The 17,350-nt window shown below is 46.7% G+C and overlaps 1 protein-coding gene across 5 annotated transcripts in view; it reads left to right on the top strand.

The window, feature by feature from the left end:
• LOC126866515 (putative uncharacterized protein DDB_G0271606) overlaps positions 1 to 17,350 on the top strand; it is a 108,439-nt gene that overhangs the window by 9,155 nt on the left and 81,934 nt on the right. Inside the window, exons 1-2 of one of the 5 annotated variants that reach the window (XM_050620177.1) lie at positions 7,572 to 7,985; positions 10,292 to 10,822. The exons of 2 other annotated variants lie outside the window; for them this stretch is intronic. In XM_050620177.1, coding sequence (XP_050476134.1) covers positions 10,577 to 10,822 — 246 coding nt within the window. In that variant the 5' untranslated portion in view covers positions 7,572 to 7,985; positions 10,292 to 10,576. Of the gene's footprint in view, positions 1 to 7,571; positions 7,986 to 10,235; positions 10,823 to 17,350 lie in introns of those variants that run through there. 2 more of the 5 variants (XM_050620176.1, XM_050620179.1) reach the window with 2 other exon arrangements.

Below are 17,350 nucleotides of genomic sequence, written 5' to 3'. Positions count from 1 at the left end.
CGCTGGTTCTGTATTTATTTTTACACGATCCGCTATCCGCCCCGTTCGTCGTTCCCGTTTTAGCTGGCGATTAAATATCGCGACAATGTTTGACTTTGCTCGCGTCAGCTGATCGGATTAATAAAACGTCACATACGGTGACAACGCCTCTGTTTCGTGCCTTTGTACGATCTTATCGTACGTGAAAAAATATTTCTCTGACATCGCAGTGTATCGCTTTGCGAAATCTTGCGTAAAAAAATTTCGTCACCGTACACGTACGATAATAATTTGTCTGTGTTTTAATGGTCGCGTGTTATGACAATTCCATACACTCGACGCTCGATAGAGAACGAGAGATCGATCGAACGGTGCTAAATTAATTATCGGCTCCCTTTTGTGGCGACGTCGTACAAGCGACCAACGGTCCTGCAAATGTTAAACTCGGATGTAATTGCTATTTCTACAACCGAATGGATCGGCCAGGGAAATTCTCGATCGCAGAATTTCACGGCCATTTCGCAACTGGTCTGCGCGAGACACGCGGTACGTTCGCGTCGTCGTGCGAATCCTGTAGGCCAGCGGTGATTTTCGTTCTCGATTTTGATCAAATGCTTCTGATATCGAACGTAAACGCGTAATGGACGTGTGAAAATTGCCACGTAGATTGCACGTTTGCAGATATTATGGAGGGGAATTCGCGGCGATATTCTGCCGCGATCGAGTAATTAATGGGGCGATAATATCGGAATCAATTGGCGATGTAGACAGATTGAAACGATGGAAAAGCAGCGCGTGTGTGCACGCACGTGATCTTTCACTGGGATTAGTATGATTTCGCTGGCGAAATGGGATTCGTTGTTTTCGCTGAAAATTGAGAAAATTACAGGTTGCGACATCCCGTGCGTGTATTTTAAGCTTTAAATGGAATCGCAATTGGATTTCCTCGTTTCGAAACGAAAGGTGACAGTCGGTGGAAACGCAAGAGAAAAAGCGTTTGGAATAATGGAAGGATGGCGGTTGTTTCACAGAGTTTCAACAATCGGTAAAACACGAATGAAAGATCGGTCGAAGGGCGGGGGGGGGGGGGGGGGGGGGGCACCGACAAACAACGAAATTACCAACGAACAGTTAGACAATGAATGCTTTAATTAACCCCTATATAAATTGTCGGTGCTGCATTGTTTGAATCGGGCAAATAATACGCGCGAGAACCCGCAATGACAGGATAGGTTGCAGCGAACCACGCAAATGATATATGACCGCACCACGTATCTAGCGTGTCTGCTCTATGCTTGACCCACTGTTTTGCGTCGATCTTGACAAATGACGACTGCGTCGATGCTAAACGCATAACGCAGACATCCGTCGGCCATGTATCATCGTTTCTGTAGCATCATTGAAAACCGGCGAACAACCGAGATTTATTGACTCTTTGACCGGCCGACGTTGGCCGAGTAACACGCTATATAGAAGGAGTTTCTTCTCTGTCTAGCAGTTTAAATATCGCGCGTCGTTAAATATAGTCATTCAGAAGCACGAATCTCGACGCTCTATCGGTTGGCTGTTGTCAAGACGTTCGATCGATTCAACGTACCGCCGACCATATTCTTGGTGTCACGAGCAAGTTTCTCAAACGCTAGGCTGTTTCCTCCGGTGCGAACAATGTTCACGTCGCGAAAATCGTTCCTCGTTGGCAGACCATTATAAAATGGCGTGGATGTTGACGTTAGGACGACAGCTATCGAACGTTACCTCGGGGACAACTCGCGTTTACACGCGAAAGCGTTCGCACGTGCTGCTATTTCTTCCCTGCTACGTGTCGTTGACGGATAGAAGGGAGTCGATACGTGTCGTTCCCATGCAACGATTACGTTACGCACGTCGTACGTATGCACGCTTTTACTACCACATCTTCCGTGAGTTTCCAGTTACGAGAACTAGATTCCCGGCCCTTGGACAAATTCCAGCTCGCACCTCTGTTTGACTTCCAGTAGCGAAGAACAACAGTTGTTTCGAAGAAACGCGCCTCTTCGATTTTACTTCTGGAAACCGTGTCGTTTACCGACCCTTCCTAACGCCCCATTCCACCCCATTCTTATACAGCTTTACACTCTCATAGCGGAGAGCCGCTTATCCCGAGAATGCCGTATTTATCGTTCACTTTGTTACGTACGGTTTGCGTATCTCTAGTTGTTTGTTTGCGTTTATCCATTCTTTTTTTTTACTTGCGTGTAATACTTTGCCGGGTTCGTATAAAATATTAAACGAGCTGCAGGGTATACGTTCAGAGTACAAGGACACCGCGAGCCATTTGCGAGCAAATATTCGTCGTCCTCGCTAGTGGAAAAGATGGTGCGTGTATGCCGGTCGAGGAGTACGTAATTAGCTTTCAAAGGGACTTAAACTCGGCTCGTAGTGCGGCTTCTTCTCCGAACGAAAAGGGTTATTATAAATTCCCATTGATTAGAACGGCTGTAAACGGGTTTATGACGTACAAACGAGGGGACACGACCTCGTGGTCGAAGAAAAGAAAGATTTACGACATCGATAGTCGGCGTTGCGCTCGCATAGTAGCGCGTACGGCATGCAGCTGTTTCTTTTGACGGAAGTCGAGCACGTTCCGCGAACCTAGCACCGCTTCGAAGAGGCCAGTGTCGTGGCCGCAGCGTCGAACGCCTTCCACCACGAACATCTCGTGCACGTGAGCGCTCGCTAACGGTAGTACAAGATCTACGATAGTCCTCTTCCCCTTCCGTCCTCTGCGGTTTCGTTTCTTGCGGCCCCCTTCCTTCTTGGCCGACCAATCACGAAAATTCTCGGCGATCGATCGTTAGATCTTGCGCGAATTTCCTCCATAAATCGCGTGCAATTTCGAATTTGGTTGCTTCCTCCCATTCCAAATCGCTATCTCTTTGAACAAACGATGGCGAGGACGATAGAAGTTGGGGGAACCGATTTTTCTTGCCGTGTTGCTCCATAACGCTCGTATTTGCCACGTTTCGTTCCACCGCCGTCCATCGTTCTGCAAATTCATTGTCCAAATCGCGACGATGTTCCGTGTCGTCGCTTGCTGAGAAATCGCTCGAAATTTTTTTCTAGGTTCGTCCCTGAGGAAACGAACGCGATTTAAACGTCCTGTAAAATACTTGCGCGACAACAGCCACGGTAACAGCGTAGGGGTTGCGATACAGGAAACGCGAATGGGGTGACCGGTTGTATCCCCTTTGCTCGCGTCACTTTAGAGTCCTCGTTCGATCGGATGCGCTCAGACGGTTTTCGCTCTGGGCACTTTTAAGGCGTCCTTTCTAAGTACCTTTTATTCGATGTCGCGAACTTTCAGGCGCTCTTTCCTTGGACTGAAGATACGAGCTTCTTGAAACGTCGCTGACGTCTATAAAATTCTTACGACGTCGCCACGGGACTATTATCTTTACCGACTTTTTCCTTCAAATACCTCCCTTTCAATTTATCTTTCAAACTAGTATTCCGCACCCGACATTCATTTCCGCTCTATCGTACGGTCTTCGGAGAATCTGCGTAATGGTAACTTCATTCAGAACTACGAGTAGAACAATTACGGTAGCTAGACGGTTGGTCTACGTTTCTCCATCAAGCCCGTATAAATCATAATTAGCGGGAAGCTCGTAATTTAATCTCGCGTACCGGGTGATGAATGACAACAGATGTCGACAAGGACCACGAGCGTTATCGTTGCTCAATTAGGCGGCGCGGGCTAGGAGCGCAGGCTCAACCCACATGCTTTCCCGCACCTTTGACCTCTTTCGTTTCACCTCTATTCTCCATCCTCTGTTCGTTTCTCTGTTCCTCTTTCTGCTCTCTAATCAGCTTTCTCGAGGCGACTCCTGGGGAATTTGTTGCGAATTCACCGATTCCTCGTGCGTATCAAAATTCCACGCCCGTCCTGGTATCTTGCCGCGCGTAAAATCGAGACGAATTTCCACACTCGAAGCGTTCTAAGACGAGCGAGTCTGAGCGAGATGTCGCCGGTACAATGTCGGTAAATGGACGCGTGTATGTCGTATCATTGCGTGCGGTACAAAGCGCCGTAGCCGAGTATTGCGCTCGTTTTACAATCTTCGAACCAGCGACCAGGTGGGCGACTTGGAATTAAATGGCTCTCTTAGAAATAGTTTCTCCTCGTGGAGAATATTCTTTTGTTTCCTATGAGCAACGACCGCGAAATCGTAGAAGAATCGTAGAGGAAGATTCGCTGCGTTAACAGGAAGCGGAAGCGGTCCAAGGCAGGTTTCTTTTAATTAAGCGTTTCTCCGGCGTTATTTTCACTCGTATTTTCCTGCGTGATTATGCGAGGATTCCTCGCATCACCGGTTTTATTTGTCGTTCTTAGAACATGGAATTACCTTTTCTCTCCTCGTGTCTACTTTCGGAACGCTCTGCGCGCTTCCAGACTAACGAAGCGTGCCTGCCCAAAAAGGATCGCACGTACACGCTGAAATACGTGGCGAGCTAACGCGTTTGCACGGCCATTCTCGCGTGTGTACGAGCGAGTAAATTGCGCGAAAGTTGTACGGCGCGAACACAAGCGGGATTTAAAGCGGGATAACACGTAAGAAACGCGATGAAGCTGCATGTAGAGCGTAGAAAGTTGAGACTGTATATCGTCCCGTGGCAGAAACAGGAGAGCAAAGTGCAAAGTGCACGGACTCGTCGAGAGAAAGAGGGGAAGGTCGATGGTAGGCGAAGGAAGAAGGGAGAACCCGCCAAGGGTTCCTCTGTCATTGACTCTCTGCGTTTCATCGTCCGGCCTGAAAGCCTTCCTTGTCCTCGGCTACAGTGCCTTTCAGAATAGGCTGACACTATCCAGAAGCTGGCTCGCTGGATGAAAAAGCCGGCAGATCTCGTTGTCGGCGTAGTTTTGTACCAATGGTTTCAACGATCTTGACTGTTCGAAGAAAAGGAAAAACCGCTTATCGTGTCTACTTGAAATCCAGACTTTGACTAATCGAGGGTTCTAGTAGCTGTAATGTTCTTCGGTCGGATCATAGCGAAGTCAAAATCGACGAACCTCGTTTTTCTATCGTGTTCTGATTGTGTCGAACAAATCGGATCTTTCGATCATCGCCCTCATTTTTTATCCCACGGACACGCTGCGGAGGGACAAAAAGTAGTAGAATTTCGAAATAACAGAGCTCGTAAAACTCGATTCAGCAGCTAGCACAGGCAACAGCTTTGGGAAATTTATGCCACCCCGGAGTAAGAACTCGGCTGTTGGAAACGACGTCGGACGAGGATGATCGCGCTATATACCGGCGGAATACGAAGTGGAATTTCGCCGTTAATGATAACAGAAACAGAGTCGGCGGAGTTTCGTGATGTCAGTCAGTCGCAGAGAGGCTACTCTTACCGAACCTGGCTTTCGTGGCACGGCTGCTGCATTCGGTTTTGAGCGTACCCACACGTGCTATAATGCACGCCGTGTGCCGATACCAGCTCGAGATAAAGTACTAGGAAACGAGCGTGCATAGGCAGAGAACCGACGCGCAACAACCCGGCGTCGTGCATCGCGATCGCCATAACGTGTATCGCTCGTTTCAAAGCTTTCCATGCACGGTATTGCACCGCGCTCGTTCCATACGAAGAAAGGTGAACGATCGTGCCATTCGACGATCAAAAACTTGCCGAAATTGGTAACGCGATTCGACGTGCTCTTTCGCTGTTTCGAACAGATACGCTAGATTTCATTATGCACACGATTTATATCGCTTTAAACGAGATACATTTCGTCACCCTTCTATCTCTTTTTATAAAAAAAAAATGTAGTTAATCGATTCGCGTATGTCTCATTGGTATAAGGAATGCGTGATAATATAACGAAAATTCTACTTAGACAGCAACGAACGTTTAGTACTTTCAAGCCCACGCGATAATATGAAACTTCATGAGCTTTAAATTCAGCTTTCTCGATTTACAAACTGGCAGAGATGCGACAGAGTGAAGAGCTGGAACGAGGATTTAGCGCAGAGTTGCCTTTCGAAAACTCGAAACTCGAGACAGTGTTGGCAACATCACCGCTTTTTTATACTTTTCGATATACAGAACTTCTTTTTTTTTTATTTATTAATATTTACAATCAATTCTCGCATATACAGAACTGACACATTTCTCTTGCTCGGTAGGGTCCGTAAAAATATAAATTTGCTTAAACTACCACAGTCTACTTACAACCGTATGGCTTCTTTGTATCGTATCATTCTCGCTGTAAATTATTTCCCAGCGATCGACGAAATCTCGCTTTTGCTGGGAAAAAGGGGGCCGATTACGTCGAATAAATTCCGATCGTAGAACGCATTCCTTCTCCTTCGCAAGTAACGGGGCCACGACCTGCGAAGAGGCCCTTTCGCGGCTCGTCGAATCCGCTTTGTAATGAAATTATACCGGTTCTCGTCGATCGGCAAATTACGGGCTAGATATTGGCCGATGTACACCTACCAACTTGATAACGCGGATATCCGTCTACGTTACAAATCGGAGGTCCGACGCGCGCCTCGCACCTACGTTAAGCAGATTACCCGCGCGTCGATGAATATGTATGAGCGTGGCGCATACACGGAGCCGAGAGACCCGGTGATCCGTGTCACGCAGAAGAGAGAGAACGGTGGGCGTGCGCGTATCGCACGCACGTGGCCACGTACACGCGCACGCATCCACCTACGTGAGTACACACGCACGCACGCGTCTGTGTACGAGCGAAAGCGTGGGTGGAGAATGGACTGGCGAGGAGTTAGCGCGAATAGACAACGACGAACGTTCCATCGCGAAACTGTGTCGCTCCGGGATACCAGATTTCAGATTCGAAACGGGTTTCGAATGAAGACACGCCGACTGTAAGATTAGTAATACGCGATAATTAACTCGTTAACCTGTAGACAAGAGAATTAAGCGTTTTAATCTATGCGACGATGCGTTCATTCTTCTCTCGCATCTCCGTCATTGCAGGTAGCTTGCTACGGGAAAAGAAATTCTAATTTTAATTCTAATTTAAAGCTTGGTTATTATTAACGGATACGAATATATAAATCGTGTAGTAGTACAATAACGATAAATCAATGAACAAAAGGAACATTCGTGCAGTACGTTGTATGAAACTTTTGGTAATTTCGTTAGCGCTGTAACGAGACACGATAAACGCGTGTCTGCATCGATGGTAACAATGAAATTTCAAAATGTCTCGTACTTCACAACGCAATATATTCGTACAAATAATCTACATATAAGTTTTATACTTTCGCGAGCCACCGTAATTCTATGCGGGAAATTTCCTATTACGCACGATGACAAATAGAAGATGGAAAGATTGGACTCGCTGTGGACGCTTCCCCCTTTCACCTCCCAGGGAAAAATAATTGCGGTAATCAAAGCCGGGTCGCGTTACCGATATCCATCCTCCTCTACAGGCGCGTGCATGGAGCGATCAACGCTTGGTCGGTATCGTGTTAAAGCCAGGCTGCTCGACCCGGCGACCGGACAATCGCGTAGCGTGTACGCGCACGAATAGAGTCGTACGCGCGCGGAGAGAGGATTAGCGAGAGAGCGTGGGTGGAGCATGGCAATGGGAGCAACGGTGGACTTGTTAGCGCGAATACATCGTCAGGAATAAAGCGTGTCGCATGTATATACGTCTAAATATAAAGTCGGTGGAGCCGGTGGAGAAGAGGCGCGAGTGCCACGGATCCCTGGCGAAAGAGCGGTGTAACCACCTAGTCAAAACACGCCTGTTGTGTCGCTCGGAGAACTCGCGAGGCGACGTCGCAACAGCGACTGCAGCTGTAGTTGCAGTCCGCTGCAGCTGAGTCCGATTCCAGACCGCCCTCTTCTCCGTGCTCTTCGCGAATACGTCGTTCGAGTTTCTCTCGTCGATTATGTTACAGTTTCGTGTCGTTTAGTGGGTGCGTCGATGTCTAGTGAAATCGATACCACCGTGCAGGATCGATAGTGGAAGCGGAAGAGAAATTGTGAAAACGGTGAATTTATTAAAAAAAAAGAAAAGTAAGAAACTTTGAACTTTCAATGCTAATACGTCGATGGCATTCGCTCCTTCTCGTTTTACATCTCGATCGTTCGTCTACGTCTTACGCGAACGCGTTTATATTTACATTCAATGACACGCGTCTAGTACCCCGGTGATTACCAAAATACGTATCTCGAAGAAGTCGTGGACGAAGTAGATATTCGCGAGATTCGCGATACCACCGACCAGTGGTTAAAATTCGCTCGCAGTCGCGTGTCGCCGGGATTACGCGATTGGAAAAGTTGAAAACGAAAGGTTATTGGAAGTTTCGAAGCGGCAGCGTGTCGCGTCAGAGAAATATAATTAGCCGTGCTTCTGAGACGCGACTGGAAAGCAGGCTGTCCATTTTACGACGACCTTGGCTGTGAGGAATCGTAAAAACCGACGTGGAACGCGCTATGCTCTCTGTATCGCGCTATTTTCGGGCGGATAGCGAACCACTCGCGCGTAAGTGGCGGGCGAGATCGAACGGGGACGCGATACTCAGATATTTTACGACCGAGTCCATCCATTGACGTGGAAGTTTGTTTCGCCAACTTGGTTGCAGAGCGTCCATCCGTACTGGCGTTAATTAATTTATCGTTCAAAAGGGAATCGAGTCAACGGAGAAGACGCTTTCGAGCGATCGGCGTTGTCCGTTTACCAGAAGCGTAGGCCTCGAACGAAGCTTCGCTCGAGCGTGTTAACGGCAATTATCGTTCCTTCCCGGTAATCAGAAGGGTGGCGCAACAAAAATCGGCTGACGTAGACCGATGAAACTGCATCGAGATTCCTCGACTCGTAACGGTGTTGTGCGTAAACAGGTAGCTCTTCTGGCCTCGTCTACTGGTTCTAGATTCACAGGAAACGCCTTAGAACTGTTACATGTTACATTCTACTGCGGAATACTCGTCGTGATGATCTCCGCGCGTCCTATATCCGTTCTTTCGTTTCTTCTTCCACAGACTAGATTTCCTGGGGTTCTTGCATATAAAATTTATACCGTTCGTTAGCATAGGAAGGAAGGATTTTACGATCGTGGATAGTTTCGCTCGCTTTACGAGGAAACAGGGATCGCCTGTCTCAGTTGGTCTCAGTCTACAGGTTGGAGAAATCCCGTAAATACCGAGGGTCCGGTATCGTCACCATCTACGATCCTCCCGTAATTAATTATTCTCGTCGAGTCGCGGGGCATTTAAACGAACGAGGCCGGAGGCCCGTGAGAGGAAAGCGTAATCGGTTAAAAATTGTGCCGTCCCAGAAACCGAGGGCCAACAATCTGGACGAGTCCGCTCGCGAGAGAGAGAGAGAGAGACAGAACAATAGCTCGGTTGATGACGATCAAACGTTCTCGTTGTTCCGCGTTCGTTAAAAGAGAGAACCGGCCTTCTCTTTCCGGGATCGACGCGACGTATCGCGCTTATTACGAATTAAACGAAAAAGAGGTTAATTCCGTGGCGGCTAAAACGGTCGATTCGAGCGGCTATTTTCAGCTGGAAACGTGACACTTCATTCATAATCCTCGACCGTGTAAGCTCGCCAGCCGACACCTAATTAAATCTGAATTTCCTCTTGCACTTGTTCGAGCGAACAACTTCCTCGTTGCTACTCGAGAACAAGACGCGACGCCGACCCCCTTTCCACTCCGATGCAAATTTTATTTACCTAGTAAAACTTGTTATTCCGTATTTGCATCGTGCCATTGAACTATACCGTATACATAGAGAAGCGTATTTGCTACTGTACATCGGCAAAATGACACTCGAGGATACTTCATCGACGCGTGATCGATGATAGTCATCGTGGCACATCGTAGCAACGAAAGGATTTCGCAAGCGAGTGTCAAGGGAACGAAGGACTAAGTGGAAACGCGTGTTTCCGTCCCCGTTCGGCTGCCCTTTCGCCCTTAATCCCGCCAGCCCGTTTCCACGACAGCACGTAACTGAGTCGGTAAATCAACCGGGTATTCCTTTCTTGGTCCTTCATCCACCGAGTGCAGGTTGGTTCGCGATTCCGGCATTAACTTTAACGCAGCCGGATTAAAACCTTTACCTCGTATGTCGCGAGGATCACAGTTTCCCCTTTATGCGGCGTCGCGAATGGAGAACGTCGTTAAATGTTACTAACCGCTCGTTGGCCGGACGTTGCTCGATTCTCATCTGTCGACGATATTCTCCTTACCGATTCTGTTCCTGCGAAACAATTTCGCAAGGTGGACTTGCTCAGATTTTTGACGAATCGTTCGCTTGTCGTTTGTCTAATCAGTAGTGGGCGTTACAGATAGATCCGCGGTTAAACACATACTTTCGCTGTGACTTGGTATTTCAATTGTTTTCTGGCAAAAGCTTTTAAATCTTGTTCGTGGAACGAACGATCCTAATGATTTGCGCGCGTAGGACTCGGGTCGAAAATATTTAACCGACCGTGTCGAATGTTGACCCTAATCGCGACCGAACCAGATCGGACCCGGCAATTTGTGTCCTGTGCTCGGTTAGCCATGCGAGGATTGTGACTGTGCGCGAGCACTTCGTGGTACGATTCTACTTACCGAAGAACGAGCTGGAGATGGAGCGTGCCATTTCGACGGACGACAGTTGCGCGAAGAGGCTGTCGACGATCACGGAATACTCGGAGCCTGGGATCGACAGCGACGATAACGATCGCGAGGAACGCCGCGAGGAGGAGTCAGCGATTCCCAGAGGCGATTCCGAGCAAAGGCTCGAGGAGCAGGCGACAGCCGTCAAGTACTTCCTCGTGGACGACTCGCCGATGGCGAAGTTCAGTCGCAGCATCAAGTGGATCTACAAGAAAGTGAGTCTCGAAAGTACCTCGGTTAAAGAGATTTGTACTTTTCCTTCGTCTCGAATAATCATTGTAACGTTCGCGCAGTGGCTTTACGATAATAATTTCATAGCGGTGATATTGCGATCGAAGATCCTTGTACGACGAAGGAAACGTAAGGGAATCGACGAACGAGAAACCGAATATCGCAGATTTCGCTGTGAAAGCAGAGAATAAGCAGAATTCTCGATACAGTTCGAACCCCAGGGAATCGTCTGTGAATCTGAATCTGCGATTCAAGCAGATTCGCCATTTGCACCTCAAAGTCAGCTTATGAGCGAACGAGTGTACCAGGGACTAATTCGTGCATATGCGGGGCAAAGCTCGTTTCCAGTTACGATACGCGCCTTTATCCCAAGTTGCCACCGTGGAATTATCGTATCCCGCGGATGTCTGACGTTGACGTTTCTATCGGGCCGGAAGGTTCGATCGTACTCTAGTCGCGTCCGCTTCGTCTTCGTCTCGGTGAAAGAAGCTATTAACCGCACGCAGCGAACGCCGCGCGTTCTTTTGCTCTGTTTTACTTTCGAACTCCTCGAGCCGTGTCTGCTTCGTACGGAACGAAACGTACCGTGTACGCCCGGCGGTTCCTGGCGCGACTCACGAAAGTCGTGACGGGCCTCGCGCCTCTCCTCCGCTCATCTACGATGCCTCGGAACGTGCTCGAAAGCGTGCCCCGTCGCGATGCATCGACGCTGAAAAGGTCTAGCGTGCAGGAATTTTAGGTGAATTGGTTCGGAGTTGCGTCGATCGAAGTTCGCGAGTGGCGGTTGCGCCAGGAATTTCTAAGCAGCGAGTGAGAACCGCGATCCAACAGGGCATTTTGTTCCGCTATATGTCCGTAAGAACAATGATTTACGCTCGAATTAATACGTTTCCTCGGTCCCTAGATTCGTAGAAAAGCCTTTCCATTTAACATTCACTGCCAACTACGAGATACCTCGCAGTAAGCGTATGTACCAAGACTGCCGACGATATCTCGTAGTTTGCGGAGTGTGCGCAGCAATTTTATTCAGCGACGCCAGCTGCCAGTTATCTGGCACTGTTTTCTTTCATTCTCAACTTGGTGTAAACGTCATTTTAGTATTATATCTGCAACTAACAAAATTTCCAACGAATGGGATAAAGACGTTACAATGCAATTGCACCTTCTTTTCTTTATATTCTTGGTTTGTTCGTTGGTATTCTTCCTGCTTGCTTATTCGTTCTTATTTTCGCGCGACAAAGCGCACCGATGATGGTACACAAAGCACGGAACGTGTTAATGAACTCGGTGACAACATTCTCCTCTTCCGATCCGCGTCCCCGACCTCGGATGAAATGCCGGTGGAACGCGAGTGCCCGGAATCGAGATGGAATCCTCTCGCGCCCTCTTTCACCCTCCTTCCGCCTATTCTCCCGTTCCTTTCGTCCTCCTTGCTCTCGGTCTCGCTTTGTCTCGTCTCGTCCGCGGGTCTGCCGCTTGTCCTTTCCAATCTCTTCTCGTCACGTGTTCGTCGCAGAATGGGGAGGTCGCGCAACAACCACCGGGCTACTTGTTCTCCGCTCCTGGCCAGACGGATAAAGAGCAGAAGTGGAGACAGTCGAACCGGTAGCACAGAAGAAACAGCCTGAGAAAGATGAACGGAGCCGAAAGAGGGGAAAGAGGAAATCGCGTCTCGAGAGGCTCCAACGGACCTAGAAACTCTTCTCCGGCCTCCGCTACTAGAGAGTCACAAGACCAGCCTCTCGAGAAGGTCTTAGGAGGCGGAATGACCTATTTCGCATTGTGGCTAGGTTTTCGGTGTACCGGCGGAGAAACGAGAGACGAAACGATGCCAGTGTTACAGCGAGTTGCGTGGACTCGCAAGCGACTGTTAGCTACAGCTACCTAGCAGAGTATTCTTTGAAACAGGAAGGTTAACGAACTTCCGCTGAATTCCGGACGCGTTTTCCACGACGTGGAATTTCGTGTTTTACCTCTTTGTGACTCCGTGAAAATTGCCAGCGTCTTACGCGTCGCGAACGAACCGCCGTCCGTGTATCGTTCTCGATTTTCGTGACGAGAAAATTGTGGTTCTATTCGAAAACTAAAGAATGTAACGCGATAGAAGACTCGGGAAGTAGGTTTGTAGAAAAACTTAATGGGCCGGTTAGGAGGAAATCGATACATCAGCGCGTCCCGGTTACGCGAGAAGTGATAAATTTTAATTACCAAATTATGCTGTCCGACCTGACACAGAGTTGGAGAACCGTGCTAACCCACGACCGACCCAGCTAATTGAAATCTCGATTTTTGGTAGCTCTAATTCGTTCCCTCGGCTTTATGGAGTCGTACATGCCTGAAATATCTCAGCCATTCGCCGTGCGCCAGGTGGAACGAATAGGCGGCACGAGCTCTACCCGAGATTCTTATCCCAACTGCGACACGTTCCATGCGTCAGCAGGGTCTTCTCTCACTTTACGTTCCTTCGATCGACAATATTCCGGGGTCAATAGAAACCGAATCGTTCCAATTTCTTCCTGGTCGTTTTCTCTCCGCGATCGTTTCGCCCCGGTGTCGGACTTCCTTTCGAAGCAACATCTCGCGCCTCGCTTCTGATACGAACGACCGAGAACAAAGCGAATCGCGTTTACACGCTTTTAACATGCCGGCGCACCGAACGAGCGCTCTCTTAGGAGCAAAACCAAAGTAATTTGCCACAGGAAACGCGCGTAATCGCAAAATCGACCACAATGTCGATGTCGTTGCCGAAAGTGCGGCAGCAATTTCCATCGATGGGTTCGTCCATCGTCTGCGGGCTGCTGTGTAACGACCAGACCTTCCATTGAAACTCGCAATTGACGGTACGAAGTTAACGCTTACGCACGCGAGTTCATGCTCCGCGTTCCATATAATATCACCGGCACCGGAAATATCGACTATTTTTCGAAATTACCATATTGCCTAAGTAATCCTGCCCTCCGTAATTTCAATCAATTCCAACCCCTTTTAACCGATCGGCTACGATACGACCACCATCGGTCGTAAATTTCCACGAATCTCATTCATCTTCCTTCTGTATCTTTGGAATTTGAGAAAGCAACGGATCGCGACAAGGAGACAGGTTTAATTCCGTGGATTACGATGATCTTTTTGGATATTTGTGACAGCGGTAGATGCGTATTCGTTACTTTAAACATCTTACTATGTCTGAAGGAAAACCTGGAAATATGTATACGAAATTTCTAGTAATACGTAATTCTGCTTAATTCAGAGACTTGTTAATGGTCTTATCAACGATCCCCGCGTCGCTGTTCTAGTGGATTTCGCAGCGATATAAATAATCTCGTAGCTTTAAATTGAAATAGTAATTAGAGCTAGACTTTGATACTAATACGTAGGAACTTTATTACTTGGAGTAATTAATTCTTACCATGTCGTTTCCTTGGGATTTATTTGCATATATAGACTATTATTATATATTACTATTATTATTATTTATTATTATATAGACTATTATTATATATTACTATTATATAGACTATTATTATAGATATGGTTGTGCCAAAAGTTTCTTTCGTTTTATAAGGAAATAATAGACGCAAGTCGTTTTCTGTTTTGTTCTATTGGAAGAAAATGTATAAATCAATAAAATAATACGAAATAAAAAATGTTGTGCATCTATCATAAAACGAAAGAAAGTTTTCGGGCAATCTATCGTATTATTGAATTGTTGGTAAGAAAGTGGTGACTTAGATTTTAGCCCCACGCAACAGAATGTCGAACATTAATCGCGATGATCGAACAGGTATGAACGATGCGGATCGTGAAATTCGATAGCGTGGATCGCGATCGAACATTCCTGTTCGCCGATGTGTTCGTACTCGCAGGATATTTGATCCGCCGTGACAGTCCATCGAGACTTTTCGATTCGAGGACCGGACCGCAGCATCGAGTCGTGACCGACGCGTTAAAGCGAATCGATTTCACCGAAGCAAGTGTCACGTTAATTGCAGCGGTGCCAGCCGATAATCAGCGTGTCATTAAACGTTGCGCGGCGACGCAGTTCCGGCCAAACAATAACAACAATCAGAACGACAAATCGGAATTTTGTGCTCGTTCGCGAATTGTTGGAATATCGAAGCCGCGACAGAGAGGCCGGCCTGCAAAATGAATTATTTATTTTGTCAACCGCCGTCGTGCTGTGCTAATTCGATGGTCAATTAACGAATCCACCCCCTGTGACGCGATTTGTTCGTCTGTTTGCTCGCTAATGCGCTGGAAATTCGTTTATGCAGAAGACTCGAGCCCCTATTTATGTCGAGAATGATTTACGCTATCGCGTTCGATGGTTTTCGCTATATGAAGTCCAGAGGCAGTAACACGATAAACCGTTATTATAATAAATATAGGATGAACGGTTTTAGTCTGCAAACGCAAATTACTCGTGCGCTACGTGTGCTATAAAAGAAAAAATAGCTCAGAGGAGCACGATCTGGTGTAGATAGTTTTCTTTAGACAGACTCGAGCAGATCGTACGAAGGTGACATTTCTTTACACGGAATTGTATATTTTTTAACTCACGAATCGATGTAGCTTATTATTCTCCGCAAGAAAGTATTAACCTATTTCTACCGAACAATCTTTCAACTCTACTTTATCGAATTTAACGTATGAAAGATCTGAGATAGCTGCTAAAGTAATGATTCTTTCGGTAGAAATAGATTAACAGCCTTTTTGCAGAGAGTATCGAACTGCGTCGACCAGAGCATTGCGAAATATAAAATTCCATTTAAAAAATAATGTGTCACCTTCTTACGATCTCTACGAAACTATCCACATTCCATCTGATTTATTTTTTATACAACATATAACGTACGAGTAACTTGGATTTATAGATCAAAATCGGTCATCCTGTATGTATCATCTTTATTAATGCGGATTATGCTGACAAAGTGGGATAAGTCAGCAGTAACGCACATAGGTGTAAATGCAGTGTTGAGGTTATTCGATGTGTAAACAGAGAAAACTCGTGGATAAATTGTTAGGCAGAAAATATATTTAAATAGAAGTATAATTATAAGCAAGAATACAATTTGAGCTGGTCCAGATTCGCACGCTAGCTGTGTTATCCAATGTTTATGATCTGACCTCGTCGCAGTCTTTTGTCTACGCGCTGTCGATGGCTTCAGTGCTTGAGAAAACTAAAAAAACCAGATGTAGAGTTTTCTTAGAAGTGGTGACCACTTCAACATACAGAATACGCGATTATAGAACGCAGGTATTGGGTTGGCAACTAAGTGATTGCGGATTTTGACATTAGGTGGTAATGACAAACTCCGCAATCACTTAGTTGCCAACCCAATACACAGGCATATGGCACGAGTCGCATGCTTTGTAACGCTTTTGAAACGGAATTTCTGGAGTTACAAAGTCTAGTACGAAAAGAATGTAAACAAGTGCGATACGAGATGGCAGTATTACAAATGCGATTGCATGCTCCGAATTAACCACCGAGGATAAACAACGACGTGGGAGAAATATCCGTGCGAACCTAAACGATCTCGTGGGGGCATAGAGATTTAACAACTAAAAGAGTCGACGGCGATCTATCGTATAATGCTATTAATAATCCTAAAAAGAAATAACAAACCCGTCACGATTCTCCATGACTCGAGGGATCGCAGGTTCGGCAAGAACATAATTAGACTGCAATCATGATCAGTAACAGACATACCCTGATCCAACATGTATTTCGCGAACCTAAGACAACTATGCCGCAGCTTCTCAATGAGCTGCTTATATTCCATTGGTTGGCGACCACATTACAAATGCATACTCTGAATGTGTTGTAACTAATGTGCGATATAATAGTTCGATGAGTTGGATGATGAACAAAGTTAAAAGTACGTCGCTTAACAAATTCTAATTTCCTGCACGCGTAGTTAACGACGATAATTGTATTTTTCATTTCCATAGAACTTTGTCAACTTCTCAGCTATGTTCGGAGGGTTGGTATCTTCGAGCTTGAACAGGCAGTTTGCATTTTCAATCGTGTCACGTCAAGACGCTGCTGTTTAATCATAAAACGCCCTTAAAATCGGTAAACCAACAAAAATGTTTTTCTCCTGGGAGCTTCGTTCAGATTCGATGGCAAAAATATTTCTTTGAAGAATATTTCTATACAAGCTGATCTTTTTCTCTTTTTTTTTTCCTTTTTTCTTTATTCCCTTTCCCTCGAGGGATGCGCCTTTTTTCGTGCTATTCATCGCGAGACACCCTGCATAAAGCGATAAATTGGATTCCCGTCGACGAGGCAACTGGAAGAGGCAAACCGTAATCTTCGCGGGGACTTAACGCGTACACGTAGCATCATCCGACCGAAGAGAGCCGGCCTCGATTAATCATACAGTCTTACGGTGACAGCTTCTATGAAAGCTTGAATCTTCGCCTTGTTGCTCCGCGATGAGATCGATACGGTGATCCCATTGAGACTAAATTACCTCCCATTATGGGAGTCACACGGCCAACCGATA

The sequence above is a fragment of the Bombus huntii genome, chromosome 6, assembly GCF_024542735.1.
Source record: "Bombus huntii isolate Logan2020A chromosome 6, iyBomHunt1.1, whole genome shotgun sequence".
In the NCBI taxonomy this organism is placed as follows: Eukaryota; Metazoa; Arthropoda; class Insecta; order Hymenoptera; family Apidae; genus Bombus; species Bombus huntii.
The sequence above is the reverse complement of the archived record's forward strand: the minus strand, read 5'-3'. Positions and strand labels throughout refer to the sequence as shown.